General features: G+C 49.7%; 1 protein-coding gene across 1 annotated transcript in view; it reads right to left on the reverse strand.

Annotated features, from left to right (window-relative positions):
* Positions 1–26,095, reverse strand: part of SNED1 (sushi, nidogen and EGF like domains 1) — a 101,541-nt gene extending 75,446 nt beyond the window's left edge. Inside the window, 2 exon segments of the mRNA XM_020988987.2 lie at positions 25,430–25,498; positions 25,500–26,095. Coding sequence (XP_020844646.1) covers positions 25,430–25,498; positions 25,500–25,628 — 198 coding nt within the window. The 5' untranslated portion in view covers positions 25,629–26,095.
* Positions 26,096–26,458: the final 363 nt, after the last annotated feature.

Consider the following 26,458-nt stretch of genomic DNA (forward strand, 5'->3'; position numbering starts at 1 on the left):
GAGAAGCCTGAGTTCCAATCCTATCTCAGACATTTGTTAGCTGTGTGTCTCTGGGCAAGTGATTGAATCTCACTGTGCCCTAGTTTCCTCATCTGAAAAATGGGGGGGGGTTGTCTTAGTGGCCTCTAGGTCCTTCCAGCGTGAAGTCTATGATTCAGTGATCCCCTCTGGACAATAATAGCTCTGTGACAAGAGACTTCACTTATCTTAAAATGGCAGCTGACACACAGTAAGCACTTAATAAATGTTCTCTCTTTCCCTCTGTCTCTGTGTCTTTGTTTCTCTGTCTCTGTCTCCAGTTTCCTCATCTGTAAAATGGGGATAATCATGCTTGTAGTATCCACCTCACAGGGCTGCTTTGAGAATAAATGATAGAATGCGTGGGAAACACTTTGAAAACAATGCCCCCAAGGAGCTGATATTTTAGAAGGAGTGGGGAGAAAGGGGGAGGGAGATGACAACGACACAGATAAGGATAATCTAAGGCAGTGGGTGATAGAGATGAAGGAGAGATCCAGACCTTGTGCTCAAAGATCATTTGAGAAAGCAGAGAGCACCTTTAGCTGAGGGGATCAGGGAAGGCTTCCTGGAGGAGGTGGCACCTGAGCTGACGAGTTTTCATTCCAAAAGGAAGAGAAGAGGAGAGAACATATGGATATGGGGATGGGCTGCCATTTGGATGCAGAGTGAGATGTCTAGGGGACAAAATGGTGGTCCAGTTTGGCTGAAGTCAAGAGTCGGATGTAGAAGTGAGCCATGTGAGAGCCTCAGTTTCCTTTTCTGTCACATGGGGCTAACCACACCTATAGTGCCTCCTCCACAGATTTGTCTTGAGGACTAAATGAGGTCTTGCCTATGTTCAGGTGCCATATAGAGACACGTCCATTCAAGGATCAAAGCTGATGAGTTTTTGCACTTCCAGGAAGGTCTTTTCCAAGGCTCTCTCAAGCTCCCACAGACAGAGTCATATTACAAATTGTCCTTTGTCTCAGCACAGAATTCCAGGACCTCAGAACCCATTTAGTTGAATCTGTACTAAGAGAAGAATCCCCATGACATCATACCCTGAAAGTGGGCAGCCCCCTCAGCTTGAGGAGGATCCCATCTTGAGAGAGCGAGCCGATGTTACGTAACAAGCTGCCTGCTTGTTCCATGTGTGACATGTGATAATGACATGTTTGGGGCCCAAACTTTGGACAATCCATAAACCTTATTCCAGATGATTTTACAGTTTCCTAGCTAAGATCTTTCCAGATATAAGGAGAATGTGCTTAAGCATTCGCCCTGGGTTCCACAAGTAAATAGACAATGCTGGGACCTTGGGAAGGGGCTGCTGAGGGTAACTGGAGGAGGAGGGAGAGGACCGGGGGGATGCTGAGAGAGCCTGGGACCAATCAGAATCAGAAGATTGCAGGAAAATTTACTTATCTAAAAATCACTGGGGGAAATCCGAGGGTAAGAAAACTGGTTCAAAGCTATATTTCTCCTTGGAGGTGACAGTCTAAGTCTCCTTTTCCAAGTCCATGCTTACCTCTACTACTTACTGTACTGGGGAGCAAGAATCTTTGTAGCAGATTGAGGAATTAGGCATTGTAAAATACTACTGACCATGGCTTTTCTTTCTCTTCAGATTGTATCATTTAGAAATCTGAGGGTATAGGTAAATGCCATTCACCTGTCCATATTCCTCTATCATCCATCTATCCATCACTGACCCATCTATCTATCCAGGTATTATTAATCTATAGCCCTTCAATTATCCACCTCTTCTATCATGTCATGCCCATACATGTCATGAATGAATCCATTCATCACGCCTCTTTCTGTCTGCCCATCTATCTGTGACCCACCTTTCTGATAAAGACTAATTAGACAGGGCACCTTCACTGAGAATGGTGGAGTAGAGGTAGAGATATCTAGAGTGATTGATGACTATCTGAACACAAGTCCCAAATTCAATCAAATCTTACCAACTCCTACATTTATCTTGATCTTCCCTACTCATGAATGTTCTATGAGAAGGTGGTATCTGAGATCTGTTTTTTCTGAATTGGTTCCCTTTGTCTGCCTTGGTGTAAAACCATACAGCCCCTAACACTTGCAGGCCACCCAAAAGTGGTCTGTTGCTTGTACAGGACCAGGTTCCCGGCTCAAAGTTCTGCGTTCAGCTCCGTCCCCCCAAACCAGGCCAAAGATAGGTACACACAGTTTGTCTCCTTCTTGTGTGAATGTAGGTACTTAACAAAGGCTTGTGTTGACTAAGACAAAGACCCTAGGTCACAGGATGACAGGTTCAGAGCTGGAATATCTCAGTCTTCTTCCAGATTCCAGCTCTCTGATTTTCAGATGAGGAAACAGAAATATAGACAAGGAAAGTGAGTTACCCAAGGTCACAGGTACTAATGGTCAGAGGCAGGATTCAAATCCAGGTCTTTTCTTACTGTACATCTAGGGCTCTCTCCTTTATGGGGGGCTCACTCTCCCACCCCCGACTGTAAACTTCTTAAGGTTAAGGACAGTACGGCTTTATGTTTGGATTGAATTACAGGTGAGGAAACTGAGGAGATGTGATTGCCCAAGGTTTTACAGGTAGAAGGTGGTAGGATTTGAACCCACACTCTGTGACTCCAAATGCATGGTGACCCTTCCCATTGCATTCTGCCACCTCCAAAGGCACGTACTTAGAGAGCTAGAATGTGGATGATGATATTGCTGTCGATGCTACAGAGATTGCTATGGTAGCTTATATAGGTGTTTTCTCCTAACGATCCCTAGGAAATTCTGTCTCACCTGAACACCTTGAACAGCCTGGTCAGAGCTGACCCAGAGAATGGTCCAGTGTCCAGCTTGGGCCAGTAAGGATGGTGAGGAGAATAGAAACTATACCTTACAAGGAACAGGACACGTCATGGTCTGGAGAAGACTCAGTTGGTCCCCAAGAGGTCAAATATTGCAGGGTTGTCAGGGGAAGAGGGATCAGCTTCCCTGTTGCATGGCCCCAGAGGAGAAAATCAGGAGCAATGGTTTCAGAGAAGTGGGATTAGGTTTAATGTAAGGGAAAAGGTCCTGGCAATTGGAGCTGTCCAAAAGTTGAAGGAGGGGCTTTGGGTGGTTGGAAGCTCCCCATCCCACTAGTGAAAACTGGGCAACTGTTAGTGACGCTTGGGGAGCCACATCGCCTTGGATCAGGGTGGACGCCAGGGCACCTGAGGCTCCCCCGGATTCTGTTATTCTGCTCTTGTGTTATCTTTGAAGACTGATGAGTTCACGGCTCTTCAAAATCTTCAAGGAAAACTGGGGTGTGGTGAAAAGCTGTTACCTTTAGAGGATTCCCAAATCATGTGCCCTTTTATGTCAGATTCCATCCCCTTAAAGATACCATCTGAGAAACAGGAACCTGAGGGCTTAGCCGGCACATCCCAACACTTTGAAGTTCATGCAGAGGTTGACAGACACTAGCCCATTTGAGTCCCTTGACAGTCCTGTGAGGTCAGTGCTAGACGCATTATTATCCCCATATAATAGATAAAGAAACTGAGGCTTTGAGAGATTAAGTGACATGCCAGAAGTGGCATTTGAGTCCAGGTCTTTCCCGAGTTCTTTCATGATCTAAAGACTAGGTTTCCAACAGTTCTGCATAGGGGAGCTTTCACCAACCCTTCAGGGCAAACCAGTATAGAGTGGAGATGAATCATCCAGTGAAGGGAAGCTGTGATTGTTCTAACATCCTCGGCATCTGTGGAAAGGACAGGAGGCATCCTTTCCCATCTTACTTTCCTCTCATTGTGGCTGGGTTTTGGGTTGCGTCTCCTCATGCCCCCTCTGGAGCCTCAGTCCATCGATTGTCCCCTCGCTCTATTTCTTCTCAGCCCTCTGCCTCAGCCCTGTCCCTGCTTCCCTCCCACCCACTGACCGAGGTGGTGGGATGACCAGGGACCTCAAAGCAACTCAGCTGTCCCAGTGACTCTGTGACCTATAGACTGCAGCCCATGCATTCCTGTCCATCCTGGACAGCTGTCCCCCATGTTCTCCCCAAAAGTCCTCCCGAAGTGCACAGAGCCCTCCTCTTTCTCTCCTCAGATTGCAACAGTATTAACACTAGTTACCTTTGCCCTCTCCAGACAACAAGCTCCTAATCTTCTAGAGGCATCTAGGGGGCACCATAGTGTGAGCGATGGGTTTGGAGTCAGGAAGACTTGAGTTCAAATCCAGCCTCAGACCCTTCATAGCTGAGGGGCTCTGGGCAAGTCACTTAACCTCTGTCTACCTCTGTTTCCTTAACTGAAAAATGTGGATAATAATAGCACCTGCCTTCCAGGATTGTTATGAGGATGAAATGAGATAGTATTTGTAAAGGGCTTAGCATGGTGCCTGGCATACAGCAGGTGCTTCATAAATGCTGATTTCCTTCTTTTTCACTCTACATTTCTTCATTGGCACATTTTGTTCCCTCTCTTCTTTATACTTCCTTGCTTATCACAGCCGACAGTCTGCTAAAGCACTCCACTTGCAACACTAAGTAATAAACGTGAGTGATAAGTGTAGACAGTGGATTATCTGGAATGTGTCATTTGCAATCTTTCATATAGTCGGTCACCTAACAAAATGGCCCTGGAAGGTGGGTGGCTCATGAACATTTCGATAGAGTGTATGTGGAGCAGAACTCTTGAAGAAGGCAAAGGACCTCCCCAGAGGGACTATCTCATGTATACGCTTTTGTTCATGAACAGGCGTGTTAAGGGCCTCCGTGCCCCAAGTGGCTTCATTTCCTAGTGCATGCTTTTTTTTTTTAACTCCCCTTCCCAAACACCATGGGTTAGCCTGGTTTGCTCATTGCCAAGCAAAATATAATTATGGAGTAAATTTTCACTGTGGCGCGTAGGGAATTTCCAGTCACATTAATGGAAATTGAAGACAAAATCCCGCCCCACCAAACTGCAAACGTGCTTTGTACTAATGGGACCTGAAGACCAGCTGCCTGTCAAATCCACTTGGGATGGAGGGGGATTGGCAGCCTGGTCCTGTTTCTGCTCACAGCAAATGGATTTGAGCCATTTCCCCAAGAATCTTTTATTATGGCAACATAGCCTTTTGGAAGAATTCTCTTCAAAGAGATGTGAGGAAATTTGAGGCTGGGAGCTTGCTGGGGACATGACGACTGGAAATAGGCAATTCCCTCTATCTGGATACGTTCCTATCCTTAAATCTGCTCCCTGAACACCCTGGTGGAAGAATTTCAGCCTCAGCATCTCTGTGACATTGGCCTTCCCATTCCATTCCATCCTACAAATGTTTATTAAACATCTGCCACGAGCAAAACACTGGGTGAAATTCTGGAGACAGAAAGATGAAGGAAAATACCATCTCTTCCTCTAAGGAGCTTATAATCAAATGGGGGATGTGACAGTGAACGGCAAGTTATAATACTAGGTATACTGTGCCAGGCGCACAAGTAAGGTTAAGCGGGGTATGAAAGATTCTAGTGACTTGCACATAGAGCAGTGGCTTCAGAAATGGGTGTTGAATTCTCAAAGGGAAGAGCAAGATGGAATCCTTTGGGGAAGGGGGACTGGCATCTTAGCTAGAGGTATGAGAGGAGACCATCCAGGGGAGGGAGAAGGCGTGTGCAAAGGTAAGAAGGGGCTGACAGCAACAAAGACTTCTAGTCTAGCACAAATGGGAGGCTCTAACCCACAGTGGTCTGAACCAATTCATGCCCACTGGTAAGCTAAAACAAAGTCCAAAGGAAAGGCTTATCAAATTGATCACAGGATGCCTCTGATCTACCTTCTATGTCAGGTTCTTTGCTGAGAGAGAGGAAATCAGGTTGAAACTGGGAGCTGGGGAGAGATGTTTGAAGTATCCATTGGGACAGAGATAGAGCCAGAAATGGAGGAGCGGGCAAAGGATTGCTGAGCAACATTAAAGGTCCAGTTAATGGAGGAATGTTTCATGAACCAAGTCAGAATTATTTCATGACCTTTCCCAGGATTTCTGTGTGGTTCAGGATTAGAAGCAGAGAAGGCAGATGGTGGAGGTCACTCAGGGTTAGGTATTAGTGAGGGGTGGGTGTGGGGGAACAGAGGAAGGTCAAGGGGGGGAAAGGATTCAAAGGTAGAGAATGTTGCATTGTAGAAGCAAAAACAAGGGGATGGATTAGGACAGGGGTGGGGAACCTGCAGCCTCAAGGCCACATGTGGCCCTCTAGGTCCTCAAGTGCAGAAAGGCCTTTTGGCTGAATCCAAACCTAAAAATGGGGAGGAATTCCTGCTTTGCTAATTGGAAAGTATCACTCTGCCTTCTGGGTTACCACAGGAAGCCACAAAAGCTTTCTTCTTTGTGAAGAAAGCCACAAAACCACGCTATTTGGCTTGCCTCTGAGTTCATGCTCTGAAACCCAACTCTAGGTACTGTTCCAAATGGCCACTTCCTAAATCTCCCATTCGACCTCTTCCTTCTCACCTCTTACTGTACTGAAAAGAGCAAGTAAAGCCTCTTTTTCCCCTTGAAATGTCTGTATCTGCCCTTCCTCCTTGACTAGCCCCTCCTTCCGGGGCTTTTGCTTCCATGTTCACGTGCTTTCTCTAGGACCATGCTCCATCAGGCATTCCCTGTATTGTTACCAGATACTCTCCATCTGCCTAGGAGTAGTTTTAATTTTCTCTTATTGTAAAAAACAATCCTCACCCTCCACAAACGACAGCTTTCTCAGCTACTATCCCATATCCCTCCTTCTTATCATCATTGAACTTGAAGCAATGATTCCCCCAGCTAGCTGCCTCCACTTCCTCACCACCAGCCCCCCTCTTCAGTCTCCTACATTCTGGTTTCTGCCCCAAATACTTCACTTTGATTCCTTGGGTAGAAGCTACGAAGATTCCAATTTAGACACGAAGAGCATCGGTTAGAGGTGTTGGGGGTTGGGCTCTCTTGGAGGTGCTGGGCTTCCCTCCTAGGAGGTTTGTAAGGAGAGGCTAGAAAGCCACTTGGGGCAGGGTGGAGGGGGAGGGGATTCTTGTTCAGGGTCGAGCTGGATTTGGCGGCTGTCGAGGTCTTTTCTGGTCTTCTGATTTAGTGACGCTATGATTCAACAAGTACCGATTATCCCTATTAGGGTCTAGGCCCTGGGGATAAGAGATCAAAAACACTGGATCTCGATTTCTCATTTAAAGCCAGCAATTGCCAAATCCAGTAGGTCTTTCTTAGCTCTTATTTCCTTTGACCTCTGAAGCATTGGACGCACTGCTGAACCTCCTCCTCTTCCTTCTGAATCTTTAAGCCAGTCAGTAGGCATTTATTAAGAGTGAGTATGGGCCAGGTTGCACTCTGTCACAGCCCTTTGTGAATCTCCTTTCTTAACTTGGGTGATACTGTGCTAGGAGGAAATGGGAGTGGTGAAGAGCTGGGGTAGAGGTTCTTGCTGGGCTAATGTTGTCTGCATATTGATATCTTTTATAACACACTGAGTAAGACACATATTATGCACGTTGACGAGAAGCTGGTCAGTCAGTCTACCATAATTGTCGGCCAAGCCCAGGGAATTGGAAGCTAGGCGGAGCCAAGATTGCATCCTGTTAGAAAGCACCGCAGCATCATGATGAATCTGTTGTATGAAAACACAGGAACAGGTCAAATTCTGCACTTTGTAATTGCCACCCTCCAAGTGTCAGGGTCAGGGTCAGCTTTCGGCTCCTCAGGACCTGACATGATCCGAACCTCTGATGGGCCATTTCAAGCCAGAGAAAAGAGTTTTCTTTAGAGCTCCCTGCAAAGTCGGAGCCAGCTCAGGCACCAGAGGAAGCAAACAGCCCTGAACAAAAACACGCCGGGCTTGTAGTATGGAGGTCCCAAGCATGTCATGTAATGAGATCCTTCACCACATCTGCTTACCCTAAGACCAAGACATCTGATCGGCTTGTGGGATTATTGAAAACACACTTCTCACCAGCACCATCCATCATTGTTCAGATACCTCAGATCCAGAGATGTCACAAATGGAATCCACAGCCTTGTTGCAGGTTGTATTGTGGACTTATCCAATCTGCCACAGGAGACTGAGGTCATGACTTTGAGGTTTTCTTTGAGAATTATAGAATCACCCTGTGCTTGGAATTCACAGAATCACACAGTGGGAAAGGGAAGGCACCTCTGGGGTTGCCTCATCATCTGCACCTGGATAATGATCGTCTCTGGGGCGTTTGCAATGAGTCGCCATTCAGCCTTGACTTGAAGTACCTGAGTGCCAGAACCCCACTTCCCTCTTACCGGCTTTAATTGGGAACAGGTGTTTTCTTTCAAAAAGCCTGCCTCTGCCTCTCTTTGTCGTTTTGCTCCCTCTGCCTTCTGGGGTCAAGCAGAATAAGCTTGGTTGTACTTGTCCCAGATAGTTCTTTTGATAGTTGAATCCCCCTTTTCTTTGGGCTGGCACCCCTTCTTTCCCCATCGATTCCCATTGCAGGCCATCTTGATTGCCCTTTTCTGGACACCCTTGTGCTTGTCAACATCATGAAATGTGCCATCCAGTACTGGAGACAGTAGCCCAGGTGTGGCCTGACCAGGGCCGCAGAGAGCAGCACCATCTTCTCCCGTGTCCTAGACAGCGTGCTTCCTCTTTGAATGAGGTGTGCACTGGCTTTTTTGTCTGCCAGATTACTGTTGAGTGATATCGACTTCACATTCCAGTAAAATTCCCAGCACCTCTTTTAGGGAGACCATTGTATTAGAGGCACAGTGGGGTACAATGGGTAGAACACTAGACCTGCAGTCAGGAAGATCTGGCTTCAGATTCTGCTTCTGATACTTAGACTTGAGTTTACTCACTTTACCTCTCAAAGCCTCAGTTTCCCCTGAGATGGATTAGATGGATTTTAAGGCCACTTCCTGTTCTAGAATGATGGTGGTCTTCATGGCCATGGACTTTCCAGGACAGTTTTCGTTGACACTTTTGGTTTGTGAAAATTGGATAACTTGAATTTTTGTTGTTGATGATTTTGAGTCATAGGATGTTAGATTTCTCTCCCTGCACACTTCTTTCTCCTACTTCACTTCCCTCTTTTCCACCATCCATAGTTCATGTAGTGTTTAGTCACAAAATGAAAAGATTTTTTGAAACCAAAAAATAGGATAAAGAGAATAAGGTCTCAGTGGTAAAACTTCAGGAAGAAATACAGTGCCATGCCAGTGGGGCCATGACTCAGTTCATTTTCCTGAATTTCTTTCTCGCATAAACGTTTTTGCTGAAATCAAAATTAAATTTCAAAGAGGTTGCCAAAAACCCAGGGTACCCAGAGGGAGCTTTGAGCACTGCCATCCTGAGAATCGTCTATTAAGCACTTGAGGAGAGGAGGTTTGGCACAGTGAGGAGAAGGTCCAGAGTCAGATGGTGCTGGGTTCCAATCTCCCTTGGGTGACTGGCTGGGAAATCCCTTTCTTCTCTGTGAGATGAAGGCATAGGACTAGATGCCCCTCAAGCTCACTTCCATTTTTAGTCCTCGATCTTCGTTTTACAGATGAGAAGGCTGAATCCCAGAGGGCCTTGCTCTGAGTCGATGGGCCATTCTGGTGCTCGCCTCACATACGTGAAGCCTCCGCCAAGCCTTCCTCATCCTGGCACCAGGGGCTTCCGAAGGCTGTTCTGGCCCATGGTCTTGGTTCTCTTTCTAAGGACCAGGCCAAGAAGGGCACATGCTTTCGTTCATTCCCTCCTCTTCGCTACCAAAAATAAAATAATAAACATTCCCTGTTCCCCAAGGTATTTAAAGAATTTGGTTTTTAAAAATGCATGACCTGCTGGATTGTTTCTTTTTCAGGGAAGGGAGGGCCTGCGGAGGTTTCAGGGTAATTAAGATTCCTCCTTACAACTGCCTTTGGGGTTTGGGGACTTGGGAAGTAGCATGGGTAAAGGAAGTGCAGATCAAGGCGTATGATTCCCTTCTGCCACGGGCTGTAAGCCCCAGAGCTCCGCCAATAACATAGCTAGGAGTCAACAGAACCAGCAGCAACTCTGAGAAGAGCGTTGGGTAGGAAAAGCCCATGAGGACCCAAGCTCCGAGGAAGACGCTCTGGAGTCCGGAGCTGCCCCCGAACTAAAAATCCTCATCTTCTTCAAGAGTCCTCTGGCCTTGTTAGGCTTTGAAGATTCCCAGGGGCCATGCTGACTTTAAGACGCGTCACTTAGAAGCTAATCAGAGTTGAAATGTTCCTCGGTTCCTTCCCGGGAAGGCTTGCCCCCTCGCCTCTTCCTCGCCGTCTCTGACATCTAACCGAGCCGAGGGTCTGCCGTCAGTGTACCGGCTTGTGCCGTGCGGCGGTCAGCAGACTGATGAGTTTGCATTCTGAGGGCCTCCTGCACCACACCGAGGAGCGGGAGACACACTGGAATGAGATCGGAGAAGGCCCAAGAGAATGACCGGAGGAATAAAGACTGAATTCATGAAGGAAGATGAAAGGGATGAAATGTGTATCGTTTGGCCGAGCGCCAAGTGCAGGGGTGGGGCCTCGGGATCGGAGGCTGGAGCAGGCACAGGATGAAGCAGGGAGGGCACAAGAGACAGACAAGCACAGGGAGTTGCAGGGAGACAGGGACAGTGACCGAGGCAGAGACAGGCACAGAGATAGAGACAGAGAGCAAAGAGGGGGAGATGGAGAGACACAGGCAGAGGAGCAGGCAGAGGACACAGAGAAGCAAGGGGCTGATGCCAGGCGAGGTCAGACGTGTTTGCTCACCCTGCTCCTTCACTGACAGGAGCTGGTAGGGAGCAGTAGCCCAGAGCCTGGTGGGACAATGATCACAAACTCTCCAGCAACAGAAAAGGCAGGACTTTCTGCTTAAAAGTGAGCAGGACTACATTTCTGTCGAAGATCTTTCTGCTCCATCTAGAACTAGGACCTGTTTCTAGAGGAAGCCAAGTAGTATGTGAGAAGTCGGGTTTGAACTCAGGTCCTTTGGCTCCGAAATCTGGGCACATTTCCTGGTACACAGATGTGCTAAATGAAGGCTTTTCCCATCATCCCCCACCTAGAACTGATCAGATCCGTGCAGAAGTCTTGGCTGGCATTACATACACACACACACACACACACACACACACACACACACACACTCACTTTCAAGATATTTCAAAGGGAAAATTTCAAAAAACTAGGAAGAGTCACAGAGTGAGCTCTTTTTTTTTTTGCATACTTAAAAAAAGAACCAAGAAGACATTAGCAAGCCCTGAACCAGTGTTTACTATTTTTAGCTGCGCAGTAGACAGCCATGGCCTTGAGTCAGGAAAACCTGGGTTCACGCCCTGCCTTTGACAGAGAAGCAGGCCATGAAACTCCGAGCCTTGTTTCTGTTATGGCGGTACTGCCATGTGGCCGGACAGTGTTGACAAGAACCCTCAGGCTGGGTTTTCCCCCCAAAGCCTGGGGAAGTAAAGCAGATTGAGGAAGAGGCAAGCATCTCTCATCAGGTGACAGAGACCTTTTGGGAAATAGGACAGAAGTAGGCGAAGAAAGGGAAGGTCTCCTGCCATGTTAACCTTTGGGGTTAGGATGACTCCAGTAAAAGGGGGCAACCCACATCCTATCTGATTCTGGGCTTCCTGGAGTCACTAGGAGGTAGGAAGTGTCATTAAAAAATGTAGTCATCTTTGTTGGTCTCATTCAGTTTGACAAGCATTTATTAAGCACCAACTGCATGCAGAAGTTAGGTCCGGTGCATCCCTGGATTAGTCTGTGACCACTGATTAAGCCTTTACTGCTTGTACGATGCTATGCTGTTGTTGTGACTACAAAGCCAAAGAAAAACAGTTGCTGCCCTCAGGGAGCTTAGGTTCTAATCAGGGAGCTGTGTACACACAGAGGCACCTCCAAGGCTTACATGTCACGCACACCACATGCTTTGGAGGGGAAGACCCTGGCAACCAGAGTGGGGCTGGGAAGGAAGGAGACTCACTACTGAATGGAGCTGGTTTTCATCCCACTAGATACTGGACTTCTGTCCCCCAGGTGATCTTGTGCCGACTTGTTTCCTGTCGTATCCCTCAAAGAGACTGCGGAGATCGATGCCCTAAGTGCCTAGCACAGTGTCCTGCACATTTGGGGGAGGGGGTGGGCGGGGTGTGGTTGCATTGAGACACCTGCTGGCCGGCAATGTAAAGGCTTCCAGCGCTGGCTGGAGTGATGAGAAGTAAATTGACTTGCCCAGGGCCATCTGGCACGGCTCATCACAAAGGAGTCCCTGACTCTGGGTGGGGCTGCCCATGCAGCAAGCCTTCTCTCCTCTCATGATGCCAAGCATCTCGGAGCCCATTTCTGACTTAAACTCTCGGCCCCTAAACGTCTCATCCTTGTGGTCTGGGCCTCCCCTCCATCCTAGGCTTGCAGTTCCCGTCCTCTTCTACCCCACAGCTCCTTTCTCTCTCCCAGGAACAGGAATCTGGGGGCAGCTTAACTCCTGCCGAGCTCCATAGTCTCTTGCAGCACACTAGCTCCATTGAATTTGTGTGTGTGTGTGTGTGTTTAATTTCTTGTTCTACCTACAGACCTGCCTTAGGGAGAGAGTCTCCCACCTCCTGATCTCAGAAGGTGCTGCCAAGAAACTGTTCTCCCTTGCTGGCCTGTTGGGATGAGTTGGAAAAGGGAGTCTTGTTAGTGTCTGCCGGCTGGACCTTGGCAAGGGGGACGGGCAGGAAGAAAATCAGAGGGAGAGCCCTAGCCTGGAGCTTGAAGGGTTAGCGAGTGGGGCAGGCGACCTACTGCTTCCTAGGCCTTCAGAGGCAACCCCAGTCTCGTGAATTGTCTGTGGTTCAGCCCGAACCTTTGTGGAAGCTGTAAAGTGGATGGCAGGGCGCTGGAAAACCTGAGCTCATGTCCTGGCTCAGATGATGATTAGCTGTGGGATCAGATACATAGATTCAATAGACAGAAGATAGATGGATAGATGGGCATAGGTAAGAAAGAAGGATGGGTAGATAGAAGGGTGGATGGATAGAGAGATTAGATAGAAGGATGGACACACAGATTAGATAAAAGGGTGGAAAGAGACAGACAGCTAGATAGTTTAGCTAGAAGGATGGACAGATGGGTAGGTAGGTAGATAGGTAGATAGAGAGTAGATAAAGGGAGGGAGAGCATTGATTAAATGAGCAGTGAAAGGTGCTAAACAACAGGGATACAAAAAAGAGAAACTGAGGCAGTCTGAGGGAGTCCCTCAGAGGGAGCTCACATTCTCATGGGGGAAGACAACACACAGAAAGAGAAAGGGTAGCAGGGTGGGGGGGTATTCTGGCAAACCTGAGCCTCAGTTTCCTTATCTGGCTGGACTCCATGACTTCCGAGGGCCCTTCCAGCCCTAGACCCCGTGAGTCTTCGATCTCACTTTGTCCCCATGAATAATATGGAGACTTGATCAGATACTTTGCTCCAGCCCCGCCCTGCCCTCCCTGCTCATTTCTGGCCACCCAGCCCACTGCTCCGTGCCCAGCAGTCACCAGGTGGTTATCTTGTTATGGGCAGAGAGCTGGCCTCCGAGTCCTGCCTCCAAGGATTGTTGGGGGGTTTTCTTACACAGGATAGATTGCAAGGCAATAGTAGGTACTGAATAAATGTTTGTTGATTGATTGAGGAAATATTCTGTTCATGATAAACTAGGAGAAAAAGTCCTGCTTCAGAAAGAAAGCTCTGGCTTTCTGCTCTGCAACCACAATAACAGACTCCTGGCATTGAGACCCCACTGAGGGTTTCCCCTCCAACCTGGCCCGGTTTGATGGCCACATCTCATTTTTGTAGTTTCTCTCAGTGCCTAGCATAGTGCCTTGTAATGTGCACAGTACAAGTAAATCACAGAGTTTTAGGGGTGGAAGGGAACACAGTGGCCTTCCAGTTGAACCCAGGGCCAGAAAACACTCCTCTTAATAACACTCCTTGCAAACAGCCACCCAGCCTTTGCCTGAGGATTTCTAGTGATGGAGGGGAATCCTCCTCCCACCCCTTTCTCCTCCCCTCCACCCCAAGCCCATTTCAATGAACAACTCCAATTATTAGGGAGGTTTTCCTGCCCTCAAGACTGAACTGTTTTCAGGGAAAGGTCAGTAGTCCATTGACAAGTGTGGTGATGGATGATAGATAGGGCAAAGAGTTTTTTTTTTTTTCCATCTCAGGATGCTGGAAGGGACCTAGTGGCCATTTAGAATAACCCAAGCCAGACAAAGAATGTCCTGAATGCTACCAAGTAGTCAACCAGCTTTTGTTAAAGCCCTAGGGGGGAGAGGACCTGCCCCTCCTGAGGCAGCCCCTTCTCTGGGAAGACAGCTCCCACCCTTTGGAAACTCCTCCTGAGATCACTAAATCTGTCTACCTGTAATGTCCACTTGCTGCTCCTGGGTCTGCTCTCTGGGGCCAAGCAATTCTCCCTGGCTCCTACGTCATCAGCCAGGGCACTTAACCAAAACCTGTTGCACTGAATTGTCCTGATAAATAGCAGCCTTTTTGTACATCTGAAGTAGCATTACGTCAGACTCTAGGGCCACAGTCAGGGGGAGAGCCAGTTGTCCAAGGAGGAGGGTAGGGGCAGGTGGCTGCCCATGACTGGCAGGTCTGTTTCTAAACCTCTTAGCTAGCTAAAGAGCATCAATGAGTCCCTTTAAGCTGGGCACTCCAGGAGGTTTGACAGAGTGGTGTGAGAACTGGACCCTGGGTGTTTGTGACAAAGTGGAGAGGAGGGTTCGAGTCATTGGTTCCTGTGACTCTGTGAAAGTGGAGAGAGCACGTATTTCAAATCAGCCCATTAGACAGTGACCATCAGGGCAGTTGGGAAGCCCCAGAGAAGTGGCCTGTGCCTGGGTTTGTGGGGGCATGAAAAGAGTGGGTGCTGAGGTGGGGAGGCTGGAAGAGGCTGGGATGCTCCTCTGGCAGTCTGCAGGTTGGAGTTTCCACTTATGTGGTGAGATCATCTCTTCAGGAGCAATGAGAGAAACTTGGTAGATGCAGCTATTTTATTCATGCTTTTCTGAGCCCCCAGCAGTGTTTTCATGGGAAAAGGGAATACTCTGGGAGGGGTCAGTAGACCCAGCATGTGAGATTTGGTGTGTGGTAGAGATGGGGAGAGGGCTGGTACCAAGATCACAGCATTTCTGAAAAGATATTTGTGTCAAGAGTCTTCTAATATCTGGTATCTTCTCCCCATATACCATAGTATCCATAGTATTGGACTTGAAGACTGTCCAAAGGGCAAACTGAGCAGTTGGGAGTGAGCTGGCTGTAACACATGGAGAAGGAATTAATAGGAAAAGTATTTTAAGGGATGTGATCTGTAAAAGGAAGAACCAAAAGAAAGATGGGCTGGTCAGTGAGCAAGAAGGAAGGATAACCATTGGCCAGTCTCGGTATCTACACAATGCAACAGAACTGGAGGGAGGCTCACAGCTTGTGGGGAAGGGACTTGGTCATTACTAAATAGGACATCTGTCATTAAACAAATCCAGGACATTGGACAACCTTGTTAAAAGTCCAGACATTTTTCTGGAGCTGAACTTTCTGAATTTCAGCGACACCACTTGTTCCAACATTTTTTGGACCACTTGGAAAAGACGTTTTCTTTTCGGATTCATAGGACTGTAGGATCCTGGACCTCATGCTGGAAGATACCCGAGAGGTCATCGGGTCAGCCCCTTCTTTCACAGATGGGGACTTGAGGCCCAGAGAGATGGAGGGGCTTGGCCGATGTTTCACAGTAAGAGTGGCCCTCATGCCTCATTAGGTGTAAATACCTCTAGTCTATCGAATTGATCAATCAAATCGTTAAACCAAGCCTAGTTAATCAAGTTGGGCAGTAGAGGGCTGTGAGGCATCGGGTGCAAGGAAGGGTAGCACACAGGAGGTACCTCAGACCTGGATGAGGAGGTTCAGTGGTGCTCCCCCAGTGGGGATGAAATGTGGATAAAATAGGCAGCCAAGCATGGGCGTGGAGCTGGCTGGGGCTGGGGAGGAGAGAGCCTCTGCCTCTTGTCTCCCCTTTGATCTCCATCTTCCTTTTCCTGCTGGACCAGGTGCCCTGGGAGGTCACTCTTTGCCCTAGAGCAGGATCCTTTGACCTTCTTTCTGCTTGCACCGTAACTGTATCCAGACCCTGTGCAGCCTCGCCCTCGGTGGTCTCCTGGCTTCCAGTCTGCCCGTGCTGCTGCTCACCGTCTCTCGGTGACGACTCCTCGGCTCAGCTTTTCAGGCTCCTTTTCCCAGCTGCCGCTCCTCCTCCCGGCCACCACCCTGCCGAGTCAAGCATTGCCTTCTCATCTCTGCTCCTCAGAATCCTTGTCCTCTGTGGCTCCCCGCGGAGCCCTCCCACCTCCGTTTTCCTGGCGCTATAGTACTTGGCTACGGGTTGTGTCTGTGTAGGCTCCGGCAGGGCAGGGCATACTGCTTCATTTGTGCTTAAGAGGATGTGTGCTTATAGAACATAAGCTTCTTGAGGGCAAACAAGTCTTATCTTGATGTCTTTTGAACCTAGTGCAGTGCCTGGTACACTGTAGGTACTTAATAAATGCTTGTTGCTCGGTTGAACTGAATTGATTTGAAGGTACATTTAACAGTCAGAACTAGGGGTCCTGAGCATCATCCCCAGCTGTGATTTTTCAGACCTATAGAAGCTTTTTATTGGAATCCTCATGGTAGAGGTCCTTCCCCAGGTTACCCTAGCCTCCTCCAGGAGGGCATCAAAAGACAATGCTTGGGCTAGGTAAGTGATTGGTCTAACCTGGAGTTCCTGTATGTCCCCAAGGCTCTATCATACCCTCATGCCATGCCTCGATCCATGGCAGACTCTAAAAGATAGCATCCAGGCAGGCTGGGCACGGAGCAGCCAGTCACAGTGGGACTCAGGTTTATGGAGAAAGTGAATGAAATGGGACATGAAGCTTGTGACTCGGCTAGTGCTGGAGCATCTTGTTTATGAAGAACAAGATGGGCGGGTAGATGGCACAGGGCACCTAGCGCTGGGCATGGAATCAGGAAGACCTGAGTTCAAATCCAACCTCAGACACTTACAGGCTGTATGACCTGGGCAAGTCATTTTACCCTGTTTGCCTTGGTTTCCTCATCTGTAGAATGGGGATAATAATAATACCCATGTCCCAGGGTTATCAAATAAGATAACAATTGTAAGGTGCTTGGCACAGTTCTTGGCACGCCATAAGCACTGTATAAATGTTAACTATTAGCTATTATTATTAATATTCTCAATACTTTGGCCAAGTGATTGATTGTAAGCCCATTGAGGTCAGGGAGGAGGCCAGAGGACACAAAGGATCTAGGAAGAACTCTTGGTGTGGAAACTCCCCCCACCAACACAGACCACAAGCTTTCGTGCTGCAGTGGGTAAGTCCTGGGGCTCAGAGAGGGCAAGTCACTTGCCCAGGGACACACAGCTAGTAAATGCTAGAGGTAGGATTTGAACCCAGGTCTTTTGTGACTCCTGCTCTCTCTGCACCATCGTGGGCTCTCCTGATGCATGGCAAATGTGCCAGCTCATGGAACCAAAGACGCTGGGGCCTTATCTGTGCTGAGCCCCTGTCCCCCCGGTACCGTCTCTGTACTGGCTCCTGGCCAGCTGCAGGCTGTGCTGCCTCTGGCATGTGTGTCACCTACAAGCCCAGCTCGCTTCCTCCCCTCCTCCCCAACACCTGGGACCCTTGCAGGAGGTTTTGCTTTCTAAGCTCATCTGGAAGAACTCTGGAACAAGTTGGAATTCCCCTGTGGCCCAGCTCAGTCCCATGGCTGCCAGGGCCAAAGGGCAGGCCTCTTCCTCCAGGGCAGAGAGGAAAGCCCCCTTGGGGACCTCCCATTCACTCTCGTCTCTGCCACTTTGTGGTTACTTGCAGCTCCTCTTTGTGGCTTCCACCCTGCTGGGTTTGTCCTGCACCTTGTTTCAATCAACCACATTTTATGACCCGCTGTTCATTACTCGGCCCCTCAGGACACCTGCTGGAAGCAGGCAGAATGACCCCAGAGAAAATCCCCACTTACATTGGCCCGCCTGCCATCTTGTGGCCTCCTATGGCAGGCCCAAAGACCTACTGTGGCCGTGGGCTGGACCAGGGCTGGGCAGAGCCCTGGAGGTGGCAGTGGTCAAGAGAACAGTGTGAGGACCAGCTGGGAAGGGAAGTCAGAGGTGGTAGGAGGGCAGGGCGGTGGGTGGGGCACAGAACCAGGGAGGGCTTCCATTAAAAAACAGTGTTAGTCTATTAATTTGGACAAGCATTGCTAGACATTTCCACTGGTGAGGATGTTCATTTTAGGGCTCCAATCAAACGAGAATTATGGGTCTGAGGATCTCAGCTCTAGAACAGGCCAGCCCCTCATTTTACAGAAGAGGAAACTGAGGCAAAAAGGGTAGGGAAGTGACTTGGTCCAGGTCACTGGGATGGCAGCAGATGCCTGAGGGAGGATGCAGACCCAGGCCTTCCTGATCCCAAGCTGTCCCCAGTGCCAGCCTCCCCCAGGGAAGGGACTTGCTCAAGGGCACACATATAGAAAGAGGCAGGGCAGGATTGGAATCCAGGCCCTCTAACCCCACAGTTCTTGCTCTTGCTCCTGCCCCATTTTGGGTGGCGAGGCAGGGCCAACCCCCCCATTTCTTCTTTCCCATCTCCCCTTGCTGACATTCCAGATCCTGCCATAGGAGCCCCAGTTAAAATATCAGTCTCTCCAGGAGAAGCAAACTATTCATCCTTATTAGTCATTCACACCTCCTGGTGAGTGAGCTCATTGGACCCTTCCTGAAAGCATGTTTGGCCAGGGGGCAGGAGGAGGGCCAGGGTGGGGGAGGGGAGGGCACACTGTACTCCTGCTGGGGTGGAAGCAGCCTGGGCACTGCCCGTCCTGTCTCCAGCACAAATGCTTTGGGGCTCCCACATCACCCCAGGCCCTTCCTCTCCCCTCAATGACCTCCCGCAACCCCCCCCTCCACTACCCACCCCATCCTTAGGTCTATGGTGGGGTGGGGGATGGGGGGGGTGTATGTCTGCTTGTGCATGTCTTCCAGCAAATCTGTGGTTTCATTGGTAAGGACCCTCAGCCTCTCTGGGCCTCACCAGTTGACTGTGCTTATTAGGGAGTCTTTCCTGCTTGATAAGGCATTCCAGAGGTCACACCCCGAGGACACAGCGTCCAGACCCAGTAGCGCTCCGCTGGGACCATACATGGATGCCAGTCTTGGTGTGTTCCACACACACGCATGCAACACAGCTAAGCATCATGGGCACAGGCGCACACACACGTGTTGTAAAGATGCCACTGAACCTCTCAGTGCCGCCCCCCCCCACCCGGGCAAATCTCTAAGAGAAGGTGCCGGCCTGAATGGTAGATGAGTGGTCTCAGTCAGGAATTCCCTATACTGATGAAACCCCAAGTCCAGGCCTTATCTCTATCCCCGTGTGGTAAATATTAAAAAAGGCAGTGTGATAGCATGCCCAGAGAGCTGGCCGGCCTTGGGGGGAGATGTCGTATAAGGGTTGTGTGACTCTGGCCAAGTCACTCAACTTCTGGGTAACCCAGAAAAGCCTTTAATGTGTGGTAGAAAAGGGGCTGATCTGCTTTGGTAGAGGGAGGGGGCTCACTCTTACTGATGAAATCACTGAGCCTGTCCCTCCCCCCAACCCCATACCATGGGGTGTATATACAGTATGTGTTATCTATCTATCTATCTATCTATCTATCTATCTATCTATCTATCTGTCTATCTATCTCTGTCTGCCTGTCTATCTGTCTATCTGTCCATCCATTCATCCATGTGTCTGTCTTATCTATCTATTTATTCATCCATCCATCTGTCTGTCTTATCATCTATCTGTCTATCTGTCCATCCATCCATCTACCTGTCTGTCTTATTGTCTGTCCATCTATCTATCCAGCCATCTGTGTATCATCAATCAGTAAGCATTTTTCAAGTGTTAACTCTATGTCAAACTTGCCAGATGCTGGGGATATACTGCCTATGGTGATAACATGTACTCACATGTATGTAGATGCATCTGTGCATGTACATGTTGAGGGTCCTGTGATGTTGTAAGCATGGGAAGCTCCTGATGTGGCTCTGCTCAGACCATGAGCTCTAGAGCAGGCCTGTGGAGTTTTTGCCTTTCTTTGCACCTTCAGAGCTTAAAGCCCAGTGCCTGGTACAGAGGAGGGGCTTAATAAATGTTCCATGCCTTGACTCCACCAAGACATCTCGCAACTACCTGGGAGATGCCTGAGGCACTTAAAGCCATAGGAGCATGATTTGTACTTGGAATGGGCCTTAGAAGCCACTTAGTCCACCCCCCGCCCAGATTCTAAGGGTCCCCAGAGGCCAAAGCCCATCCCCTTTAGCACCAGTGGTCGCTTGGGGTACCTCGATCCTGGGGTAGCTCTGTGGCTGTCAGGCATGAAACGGGAGGGGTGGCATAGGAGGGGGAGTGACTGCCCAGCAGTCAGGACTTGAACTGAGGTCTTCCTGGCCCCAAGCCCGGTGCTCTGAACACTGCCTTTTGGTGTGTGTGTGCTAATCTGCCCCATATGTGCTCACCACACACGCGTGCGCGCACACACGTAGCACACACCCTTTCCTGGACGCGTCCAGACTGTGCCCTACGGGTTCTGCCTCCCCTGTCGCAGAACATGCCCCTCCGCCCTTCTGGTCCTTGTCCATATTTCCCAGTACATCCTTCCCGTAGCCCTCCCTCTCTGCTTTTAATGTCTACGATATTGCTCTCCTCCAGGGCAGAGATTAACTGAATTTTATATTTGTATCTCATTGCTTAGCAGACCGTCAGTAGTTGGCAAGTGGTTTTCTTCATTAATTAATGAATTTAAAATATTACTTAACTATATTGGGTCATCAGACTAGTGTGGTAGGGAACTAATAGGATCTTAGGTGGCTAAGAGGTAGGAGAAGCTTGTGCATCCTGGGCTTAAAGAGAACTCTAACCTGCCCAGGATTTGCTAGAGTTAGGGAGTAGTTAGAAAGGCTTAGTATGGTACCAAGTATGCTGACAGTCACCTTCAACAGCATTTGTTCACCAAAGTCTGTTAAGTGGCTCTTAGGTGCAACCCACTGTCCTAGGGCTGGAAAGATACAAAAGCAAATAAGACACAGTCCTTAGTCTTATGGAGCTTACATTTGAGAAGGGGAGATGGCATGTACATAAATAGAATAAAGTAAGTGCATAAGAGAAATTAAAAAAAAAAAAGAAATGCTACAAGATCAGATGGAGGAGAGAAAACTACCAGCTTGGGTTGAGGAGGGGATGGAAACCAGAGAAGGCTTCATGGAGGAGGTGGTGCATGAGCTAAGCCCCAGCCTGAGCTGTGTTCCCCACTCTGGGACATCCATCCTGATGAATACCTCAATTTCTCCATTGACACCAATCCAATCCCTTCGTCCTTTTTTGCTTTTCTTCTGCGAAGTCTAACTTGGCCACCAATCCCTGCTAATGATTTCAGGAAAGGTATCCTGGGGCGCCCATTCTTAAAGGATTTCATTTCTTTCCCACTGAACAAATAGGAGGTGGAGAGACTACGAGGCTGTCTGCATTGGCACGAGGATCTTTTCAAATAAAAACTTGGTTTCAGGAAAAAACTCTTCCTGGGCTGTGTTGTGTTAATCCCCAGCATGTCAGTTTAGGCTGAAACCACGTGTTTGGCCAGCAGATATTTCCACTTTAGAAGTGTTCACCCTGGCTGTTTTGGCAGCTGTAGGTATTTTTGGTTGCACTGTTAGGATTGCCAAGCGTTTTCATAATATTTTCACCCATGACTCTCAACAGGAAAGTACCCCCTGGCACAAATGTTTGCAAATATTTGCACAAAATGTTTTGGCTGTCAAGATGGTGCACTCTCGTGGAAAACATTTTCCTGACATAAAACATACGGATGCCTCCTTTTGCTTGGACAGATGGCTAAGTGGCGGAGCTTCGTTGCATTTCCTGACCTTAACCAGGATTATGGTACAGCTCATCTTCTACTTGGCCACATTGGAGGGGAGCACTGGGCAGCGTCTCCTCTAACTTGGCATCTTGCCCTCTGGAATCTCGTCTGTCCCCTTCTCCTCAAAGTGAGGCGTTTTCTGCCAAGACTGGTGCCCACGCTAGGTGGGGGGGCTCTCTCATGAGGCACATGGGAAAAGGAATGGCCAAATGAACCAAATTACTGAGGAAGGAGAATGCCTTTCTCAGCCCAATCTCTGAGTCATATGCAGAATGGCCCTCATTGGTTGGGGGCGAGGGGAGGGGACAGGAGCATGGTCTGGTAAGGGCTCCCCCTAAATTTCTATTAGTGGAGAAGAGATCAGAGGATGCTCCATCTAGAACTGGAAGGGACCTTGGAGGCTGTGTATGGAGTCTACGGATTTTACGGATGAGGACGCAGAGGCCCATTAAGTGACTTGTCCAAGGTCATGCAGCTATTAAATGCCAGAGCGGAAGTTGATCCCAAGTCTTCCTGGCCCTCTCCACTGTCCATGCTTTTGGGTAGGACCTCACAAATCCCAGTATCCTAGCTAGCCCACTCATCTTCCAAAGTCCTCATGACCTAAGGAAGGGTGGTTTTCAGGCCTCCACTAACCCTCATCAGGGCCATAATAAGGAATTCTTTCATCTGGAGTTGCAAGTGGGATTGAGTAGTGATATAGAGGACATTGAAAGAGGCAATGACTTGTCCCCCAGAGTCTTGCCCATGCTTCTGGAGGATTTGGGAGAGAAGGCTTCCCAGGATGGGAGTATCAGTTTTAGGGCACCTCAGGGGTGGTGACATAAGGCACAAGACTGGCCGAGAACCATAATGGGTGGGGGGATGACAATCTCTGAGTTGCCATGGTGTGTAGGGGTAGGGGTAGGAAGCAGGCCTTCAGATGTCAGTGCCCTAGGAAAAAACTCCGCTTACTCCACCTTAGTTGTATCTCTTGCTAATGTAAAAAGTTGCAAATGAGAGGATGATCAAAATGAAATGAGAGACAGACTGAGAGCAACCCTTTTCCCATATAACATGAGGAGGGGGTAGGGCTATAGTCAATTCAGTTCAATTTAACAAGCATTTATTAACCACCTGCCTTGCTCCAGATGCTGAATAAAAAGACAAACATGAGAAACAACCCCTGCCCTCAAGGAGTTTTCACTCTACAGCCCTTGGAATCATTGTGGCCACCAACTCTAGGCTGATGGAGACTGCTCAGAAATGACTCAGGATCAGCACTGAGCCAAGAATCTAGGAGGGGAAGGGCTTTGGGGAACTTCCTGATCACAGTCACTAGGGTCACTAAAACCAACTCACCCACCTCAGCACTGCTTATTCTTTCACTCATTCTCTTGCTGTATGCATCTCCAATCTGTCTCCCTCCCTCTCTTGTTCTCTCCCCCCTCTGTGTTGTCTTTCTTCTCCCCATCCCCACCCTGTCTCCTCCTTCTCTCCTGTCTGTGGCACTCCTCCCCATCTCAGCCACTCTCGTTGGGGACCTTGGGGTCTGTTTGCCTCTTCTCTCTCCCTCATCTTTGACCCCAGTCTATAATATTGCTCCCATCTGTGTCCTCATCTCCATTCCTGCTGCACCCAGCCCCTGAGTCCAGCCCTTCTTCTTTGTCTCACCTGGACTATGGCTGTAGCTGTCCAGGGGCCTTCCTACCTCCACACTATTTCCCTTTCCAAGCCATGCTGCCTCTCACTGTGGTCATGGTGCTCTACTGGGAAAACACTCATATCTCTCCATTGCTTGATCAGTAAAGAATAAACTGCTGATTCTGCCATTCAAGTCCATTCATAATCTGGCTCCCATTTCCCTTTCTGGCCTCTTCACTTATGATGCGTGTGAGACAGGTTGGCCTGTTCTCTTCTCAGCAGAGTGGTAAGAGCTGGGTTGAGGGTCACAGGAATCTCTGCTCTTTATTGCCTGGGTGACCTTGGAGAAGTCCTTTTCCTGGGCTGAATTCTAATCTCCCCACTATAAAATGAGGATAAGATGATCCCTAAGGTCCTTCCTAAAGTAAATCCTCGAGCCCTGTTCTTCACCCTACTCTCTTCTCCCTCAGAACTGTTGCTTTCACCATTCTCTGTGCTTGGAATGGATTCCTCTCCTCTCCTCCAACCTTCATCTGTTGAAGTCCTTCCTTCTCATCAAGGACCAGCTCAGGTGCATGATTTCTCCTTCAAAGCACCTGGACTGGGTCTCCGCTTCTCAGGTACCTCACTGTCCTTTGCATGGTGGTTATTTGTGTATATGCCACTTCACAGACAGTGTCTGTGAGCCGGGCTAACATCGGGTCTGTCTTGAGATCCCCAGGGCCTAGCACACAGCAGGCTCTTAATGATCAGGCTCTTAGATTGGGAGGTAGAAGGGGTCTCAGAGGTCATTCTCCACCCCCTCTTGCTAAGGTCAGAGGTAGGATTTGAACTCAGGTTCTCACATTCCAAAGCCAGTTGGCTCAACCACGCTGTCGCCCTTACATGTTGACTTAAATCAACAAGGTTAAGGGATTTTTTATTTTAATGCCGGCCTCTTTCCCAAACTTTTCTCTGCTTTACAATCCCCTCTCTCCCCTTCCTTTACCATCACAACAGGGCTTAGAACAATCAGAGCTCTGGGGAAGAGAAAAAACTAAGCGGTCCCTGGAAATTCAAGAAAGGCACAGCTCCCCCCTCCCCCATGAAAACCTTCCCTCTCGTCCATAGTCTATGCAAAGTGAGGTCCAGTTCAGCTCCTGGGGAACGGGTCTCTGCACCTCCCACGCTGCCCCAGAACCCGCTCCAGCCTCGGCAGTCCTACCAAGTGGAGGCTGAGTGTAAACGCTCAAGGAGACGACTTGCACCCTTTCCCAAAAGCATCCTCCTAGTTACGCTGGCAGGGGTAGCTCGGGGAGGGGTGGGGGAAAGGAGAGACACGTCCCAGCCCCTCTGCCCAGGCACCTCCCTGTTTCCTAGGGTTCTCTTGCCAGTCTCGCCCAACCAAAGGCTAAATTCACACCTGGGAGTTAAAAAAAGCCAGAGCCCAGCCCTCTTTCCAGTTGCCCTGCCCGGTCCCCTCCTCCCTCATTCCCCAGCGCCTGGCACGCCCCGGTGCCACTCTCTTCCCCGGCTGCCCTTTGCCTCATTCCACCCACTCAGCCACCTCCGGGAGTACTGGTGGCAGCCGAGCGCTCCCCGCTTCCCCGGGCAGCACAAGCGTCCCTCCTTTGCCTGGCTCCGGCGGCTCGGAGGAAGACTGTCCTCACCCTACCTTTGGCCTCGGGGCCTCTCTGCCAAATTCCGAAATGCGCCCAACTCGGCCAGCGGCGGCAGGCTGGGGCACGCAGGACCAGGGCATGCTTCCTCAGACGGCTGGCGATGACAGCTGGTCGTGCCCCGCTCCGAGCACTCCGGGCCGGCTAGAGCACCCGCCGCCCACCCCACCCCCTTCCCCAGAGCAAAGAAAGTGGCTACTTACGTAGAGGCCAGTGTGCCCCGCTCCGAAGAACGGGAACGGGACAGAGATGGGTAGCAGCCCTGAGCCCCCCGTCATCCTGCTTCGGAGTGACAGCATCCCCCACCTCCGAGCCGAACGGGTAGAAGTCGGCCAGGGGGACGAACGCGTGGCCCCAGCTGGCCAGCGCCACCAGCAGCGTCCAGCGGGCCAGGCCACGCATGCTCCCGCAGCAAATTGCGCTCACTTTCAGGCGAAAAGTTAACACCTTCGGGAGGCTCTGAGCAAAGAAGCTATCCTACCCACCCTGGGGCACAGCGTCCAGCTGGCCGGGGGCTGGAGGCACCGAGGCTTGCCTGTCTAGGCAAAGGGAAGCAGCAGCCCAAGGGGGGAAGACCCTGGCCTTGCGGAGAGCGAGGCTGGCCTGGAAATGCTGCTGCAGGTCAGCGCAGGGGTCTGGCCGCTCTCTTTCTCTGTCTCCCTCCCCCCTTCTCAGTGTCCCTTTCTTTTTAGCTGTCTCCCTTTCTCTGTCTCCTTCGCTTTCTATCTCTCTCTCCACTCCATCAGGATCCTTAGCCGCTCACATCCCAAACTCATGTCTCTGTTCTGCAAACAGCACTAGCCAGGGTGAGGGAAAGAGAGAGAGACCTCATTCAGAGCGCAGGCCCCTCCCCTCCTGGCGACTATTTGAATATTCAGCCCAAGGCCAGCCACTCAGGGCCTGGAAGGGGCGGGTCCTGGAAGGGCCTGCTCAAGGACTGGCTGGGTGGGGCTATGTAAATCCAAGGCAGCTTCTTAAAGAGCCTGGGGAAGAGAAATGGGAAGGGGAGAGGGAGGGGGAGGGGGGAGAAGGGGGGAAGAAGGTAAGAAGGTGAAGGATGAGCAGGAGAAAGAGAAAGAAGGAGGAGGAGGAAGGGGAGAATGAGGGAGGGGGAGAGGGAGGAGGGGAGAAGGAGGAAGAAGGGGGAGGAGAGAGGAAGGAAGGGGAGGGGGAGGAGGAGGAGGAGGAGGAGAAGGGGGATGAGAAGGGTGCAGGGAATCCATCCCTTTGCT

The sequence above is a fragment of the Phascolarctos cinereus genome, unplaced genomic scaffold (assembly GCF_003287225.1).
Source record: "Phascolarctos cinereus isolate Bilbo 61053 unplaced genomic scaffold, phaCin_HiC Scaffold_7;HRSCAF=346, whole genome shotgun sequence".
Taxonomy (NCBI): Eukaryota; Metazoa; Chordata; class Mammalia; order Diprotodontia; family Phascolarctidae; genus Phascolarctos; species Phascolarctos cinereus.